This window comes from Podarcis tiliguerta (genome assembly GCF_965153285.1).
Source record: "Podarcis tiliguerta genome assembly, chromosome: 3".
Lineage (NCBI taxonomy): Eukaryota > Metazoa > Chordata > Lepidosauria > Squamata > Lacertidae > Podarcis > Podarcis tiliguerta.
Window position 1 is genome coordinate 52,091,207 of NC_139536.1, and position 6,000 is coordinate 52,097,206.

The 6,000-nt window shown below is 49.1% G+C and overlaps 1 protein-coding gene across 2 annotated transcripts in view; it reads right to left on the bottom strand.

Annotated features, from left to right (window-relative positions):
- The window catches only part of FNDC1 (fibronectin type III domain containing 1), an 89,520-nt gene extending 85,145 nt beyond the window's left edge, over window positions 1-4,375 (bottom strand). The window contains exon 1 of one of the 2 annotated variants that reach the window (XR_014509675.1): window positions 4,052-4,373. Coding sequence is in view for 1 of the 2 variants with exons in the window: in XM_083434017.1 (XP_083290143.1) it covers window positions 4,052-4,154 (103 nt within the window). In the remaining variant the exon portion in view is untranslated. Of the gene's footprint in view, window positions 1-4,051 lie in introns of both variants that reach the window. The other variant, XM_083434017.1, reaches the window with a different exon arrangement.
- Window positions 4,376-6,000: the final 1,625 nt, after the last annotated feature.

Genomic DNA, 6,000 nt, shown 5'->3' on the forward strand with positions numbered 1-6,000 from the left:
CTTACTTTTGAAAAGGATGCTAATATTTTTTAGAAAGGAAGTGGAAGCGCTGTGGTTGCCAAACTATGCAGTGTTCTTTCAGCACAGTGAAGGTCTCTTGAACTTTGTCAGATACAGGAAAAGGAGTCGAGGGAAAGCGTGTGAAGCCGGGCTTCCTGACGTGCAGATCAATCTAACAGCTCAAGGAGGTGCTTTCCTCAGTGGTGTCCCGGCGTGTTGCTTGTTGCCAAGAAGCAGAACTACCTTGGAATGTCTTTGATGATCAAGTGTAGGCAAAGTACAGGTAAGATCAGGCCCTCTAGATGTTGCTGGACCAACTCCCATCAGCCCCAGACAACCTGGCAGGTGGTCAAGGATGCTGAGACTTACAATCCAGCAATATCAGGAGCGCCACAGGTTCTCTATGCCTGTATTAAAAGATGCCAATACCAGGTAAAGCTCATGTGGCTCCCCACTCCTGCCACAACTTATTCCTGTGTTACCCTTTTTATTCCCCGGACAGGAATCTAACTGCTGCCCAACAGGTAGAAATCCACAGGAGAATATTGGCCCATCACTATGCAGCCTAAAGAGGACTGATTGTGCTCAGTGGTCACTGAATGCAGAGTGTCTGTTGTAGGATAGCTCGGTCAGTAGAGCAATTGACTCTTAATCTCAGGGTTGTGGATTAGAGCTGCACTGCAGAGGGTTGGATTAGATGACCTTTGTGATCCCTTCCAGTTATATAATTCTATGATGGAATACAGTAGAGAGAATGAATGCAGCCTAAACCTATCTATTCTGGATTTTCATTTCAGCTAGATCTTAAACAATGGTGGAGTAGAGGGTAATTGAGTAAAACCCATTTGATGAATTAACAACTAAGATTTCCTAAGAAAACATCTTTACAAAAAAAGAGAGAAGGAGTATTAATTTCTGGATTTGTCTCCAGCAGGGATCAGGAACCTACGCCCCCAGATATTGTTGGACCCCAATAACCCAGTGATCATGGATAATGCAAGTTGTAGTCCAACAACATTTGGAACGCCACACGTTCCCCATCCCTGGTCTTCAGTAAAGGAGGCTAAAATTGCAAACCTATAGACATTTACTTGGAAAGACCCCTTCACACACATTGAACTCAATGGGGTGTACTTCTGAGTAGACATGCATAGAATGGTACTGTTAAACACTTGAGCCATCATCCATTATAACATATGACATCCGCTTTGAGAACAATCAAGACTACCCAAGAAGGCACCCAATACAACAGGCAGCAATATATAAAAAGTCAGTGATTCATGCATGTTGTTTTGCACGGAATGCTAAATTGCCCATCTTTCCAACCAGAGCAAAGGGCTGCTTGCTTCAGAGCTGAATTCACCTCCCAAACCTGATGGATGAACAGAAAGTTCTGGGAAGCAAGCAAATATTTTACACAGAACAGATTAATCAGACTCCTAAATCCATCCAAAGCAAAGGCAGAGCACTCCCCCCCACCTCCACCACCTTGCTAATCCCACCGGTTTATCCAAAAGTATTTTATCTTTGATCTGCCCATCCATACGCTGCAAATCCTGTGTTAATGTGGTGGATCTGAGCCTCAGCGCAAGACTCTCAGGCTGGAGCTCTCCAGCTAAAACATTCCATCAATCTCTGGAGTGATTTATAGGCTACGGGGTGATTGGGAGGGGCAAAGGGGAGGACACACCACTGGGCAGCCCAACAGAAGCTTGCAAGCCACAGCAAACAACCCTGATTCCAGAAAGGCAGCAGGAGCCTGGAGGGAGGAAGAAAATATCTTTGAAAGGGTTACAGGTGTTTTAGCCATAGGCTCCCCGAACAGGACATTCCATATTATATTGTGGCTCTCCGGCGCTCCCCGCCCTGGAAACCAATGTCCTGTTGCTCACTTCCAAAAGAAACAGTTCTCAAGGAGTTGAAAAAATGTACAGGGAAAGGTTGTGCGGGTTTTTTCCTTGCCACATTTATTCGCTCCATTATGATTTAGGACATTGTGTCAAAAGAAAGCAACTACTAGCCAATCGCACAAACTTCTGCCTTAGGAAATCAGCCATGGTGCAGATCACGTAACTCATTATGTTAGCATCGTTGAATTATTGTTCATTAAAAGCAAGGGAGGAAAAGCCTGCAAATTAGCTGGGGTGGTTCTCCCCCCCCCCCCCCCCGCCCGCTTTCCTGACATAGACATAATGAGCCTGCGCTTATTTTCTTGAGAAGATGTCTCGGTGCTTCGATGAAACTTGCTTCCAAGCAAGTAATCACGGCTTCAGGTTCATCCCCCTTGTCTTTGCAATTACGCTCAACGCCTGCCGTCAAGGAACTGGCCCCGTGGGCAAGTTTGGAGCTCAGAATTCCTGCACTTGGCTGCGTGTGGAACTTGTAGCAACACATACAGCTTAACTTCTCCCATTCCTGTAAGGCAGGAAGGTGGGGAGCAGAACGCACAGACCCAGGGGAAGAGAAAGTACCAAGGAACAGAGGGAAGGAACCACATTCTAAACACAAACAGAAGCCAAAGTGAGTTTACGCAGGAGTTTCTACAGAGTCACGCCATTGGTGCGTCAAGCTCAGCATCACCTACACGCGCGGGCAGCGCTTCTCTGGGATTTCAGGCAGGGTTCTCTTCCAGCCCTACCTGGCCATGCAACCTGGGACCTTCTGCAGGCCACAGCGCTGAGCCACAGCACTTCCCCTCTGCAATGGCAATCGTGAGGGCAAGCCTCCATTAGCCACGCCAGTTTCTTTCTCTGCAAGCATCCAGCTCTTCGTTTCTCATCAGATGCTCCTCTACAAAGGAAGCTGCCTTGTACATCTAGCCCAATACTGTCCCACACTGACTGGCAGCAGCTCCATGTTGCCTGCCTGGTCGTCTGCCTGCTCCTTCCCCAGAGCTGAAAGGGAACTGCTCTCGAAGAATTGCAATCTTTGCATTCCAGGATAAGGCAGTTCCCTTCCCAGACGAAGGGCTGGGATGCTCTGCGGCAGCCTTAGCGAACACCCCCCCCCGAAACGCTATAATAATAATAATAATAATAATAATAATAATAATAATAATAATAATAATAATAATAATTTTATTATTTATAGGCCAACCATCCGACTGGGCTGCCCCAGCCCTGATGGGAGTTGTAGACGGAAGCCTCAGGAGGGCGCCAGCTTGGGAAGGCTGTAGCAGATTCCAGTTAGGGGTTTTTTTAATTGTGTCACTGGGCGATCAGCGGCTGCGGGGAACCCCGAACCCTAAAGAGGAGCAGGAGGGATCTGAGGGGCAGGTGGGACTGAGGTTCAAGAGCGAAAAATGCCTCGCCAGCGGGACGTTTCGTTTTTTGCTGAAGCTGTGGTTGACTTTCAACAGCATTCCCCACGTTTTGTAAATGAAAAGATTTTCCTGGGGAAGTGAGGCTCTGAGTAGATCCCCTTTCCCGGAATACACAGACAGGCGCGACGGCCGAACCCTTTTCCCCTCCGCCACCGAGGTGCTTTTACAGGGAGCCCAGGCTACACGGGGATCCCTGCCCCGAGGGCTTCCCAATATCAGGAGGGAAAATAATCGAAGATGGAAAGTAGATAAAAGAAATATAGTCGGCGATCCCTGCACCGAGGGCTTCACAATGTCAGGAGGAAAGGGAATCGAACATGGAAAGTAGACAGAAGAAATATAGACGGGGATTCCTGCCCCGAGGACTTCACAATATCAGGAGGGGGGGAATCGAAGATGGAAAGTAGATAGAAGAAATATAGACGGGGATCCCTGCCCCGAGGACTTCACAATATCAGGAGGGGGGGAATCGAAGATGGAAAGTAGATAGAAGAAATATAGACGGGGATCCCTGCCCCGAGGGCTTCACAATATCTGGAAGGGGGAAATCAAAGGTGGAGAGTAGATAAAAGAAATATAGAGACGGGGGGGGTAAAGTTCTCCATTTATGCTGGATATGGGGAGGGCTGTCCCTGGCATCAAAACGCAGAGAGCACCCTCATCGCCCCCTTTTCGAGGATGGAGACCCCCTCACTGGGGAGAAATAAGTGGGATGGGAGGGGGCCGTACCTGGTGCGGCGGAGTGGAGCAGAGCAGCCAGGAGCAGGAGCAGCGCCCAGGACGACAGCAGGAGGATCCGCGGAGCCGGGCCGGCGGCGGCGGCAGCAGCCATGGGTCCGGGGTGCGCGGGGAGGGGGCTCCGCAGTGCCAAGCCCGCGCCGAAATGGCTGTGCAGCTCCCCTCGGGTCCCAGCGGCAGCGATCAAGGCGCGCTCCGTCGGTGCCGCCGTCGCCGCTCGCCGCTTCTCTTCATTGCTGCATCTCCCGAAAGTTCGCCGTTCCCGCGGCTGCGCTGCCTCCCGCGGGTCTCTGCCTTGCGCTCGCTCTCCCCGCGCCCATGTCTCCCCCTACTGGCCGACGGAGATATTGCGGCGGCGGCCAAGTGTCATCCTGAGCAAGATTACCGCTAGGTGGTCGTAGGATTCTGGGCTGTACCAACTCAGGCCGCAAGGGAGGAGAGGATAGGCTGAAGTGTTCCTCGTGGAAAAATAAATAAGCGAACAAACAGACGCCTTGCATTTGGTAAAGAAGTATATCGGAAGAGGGCTGAACCGCCCTGAGACCTCCGGGTATAGGGGCGGTATATAAATTCAATTAATAATAATAATAATCATGGCCCTCCTCCACTCTCAAATGCTGACACAAGGTTAGCAAGTGTGCAGGAGGGAGCAGGTATTTGAACCTACGGTTTCCCGATCTCACCTCTGCCACTGCTATATCACCGACGTGGTTTCCAGTGTGTCATTCATGTGCATACCATAACTGTGTATGTCTGCACAGTTAAAGCATATTAAAGAGCTCTGTCTCCCTAGCACAACAAATCTACTTCTTTTTAAACTTATTGTGGTTTGGAAAGTCATAGGGAAATGCACTGAAAAGTGTGGGGTGAACAACTGATGACTAGGAAGATGTACCCAGCAAGCACCCAGAGTAAATGTGCGGTGGACACTTATTGCTGTATAACCTCCCCACCGATAGGGTTGCCGTATTTCAAAAAGTAAAGTTGTTGAACTTTTTTTAAGGAAGACCCCAAAATTGTTGAGTGTTTTTGTACAAAAAATGGTCCCCAAAAGGAGTGATTTTGACTTGCCTAAGATCCAGGATAAAGCGTCGCCTTTTGGAAATCCCCCCCCCCCCCGGATGTCAACTGCTCCTTTGAAATCCCATTAACAGGAAAATCCGGACATATGGCAGCCGTACTCAACCAACACATCAGAACAAGTGCTCAATAAAGACCGGATATAGTCAGACCTCTGTGTCAGCTTTGTGCAAGTAAATCTGGATGGGTGCTAATTCAAAACAGGTGGTCTGGAGTAGCACAGCAAGATGGATCCAATTAATTGGCCTTAAGTTGTTACCATGAGTTGTGACTAAGGCTGCACTCTTAATTCCGTAGCTCAGTGGTAGAGCATCTGCCTTGCATGCAAAACCCCCCAGATTCAATCCCCAGCATCTCCAGTTGGGTCGGGGGTTTGAGGCCCACATTGGGCAAAAGAATCCTGCACTGCAGGAGGTAGGACTAGATGACCCTCGAGATCCCTTCCAACTCGTAATTGTATGAAAAGCTTGGAGGGCTGCTGCCGTACAGTGTAGAGAGTAGTGATCTAGATGGACCAGTAGGTCTAACTCAGCATAAGGCAGCTTCCTCTGTCAGGTCCAATGAATTCAATAGGACTGATTTCTGCATAGGCATGGTTAGGGCTGCACTGTTAAGTCCCTTTGATTTCAGTGACTCAAAGCATGACTAAGTCTGGATCCATCCCTGTAAGGTATTGGTCAGTCCAGCATAAGGCTCAGGGGTTCAGTGGGCAATTGGCTCTGCCCTCCAAGTCACAACTTTGCAACTTACTCTATCTGATTGCCTCCAGGCTTCCATTGAAAGACCACGATTGGATCCTGCAAGCCTGAAGACTGTTTGTGCCAGCTCTGTCTTATGATATCAACACCTCCTAAAGTGGT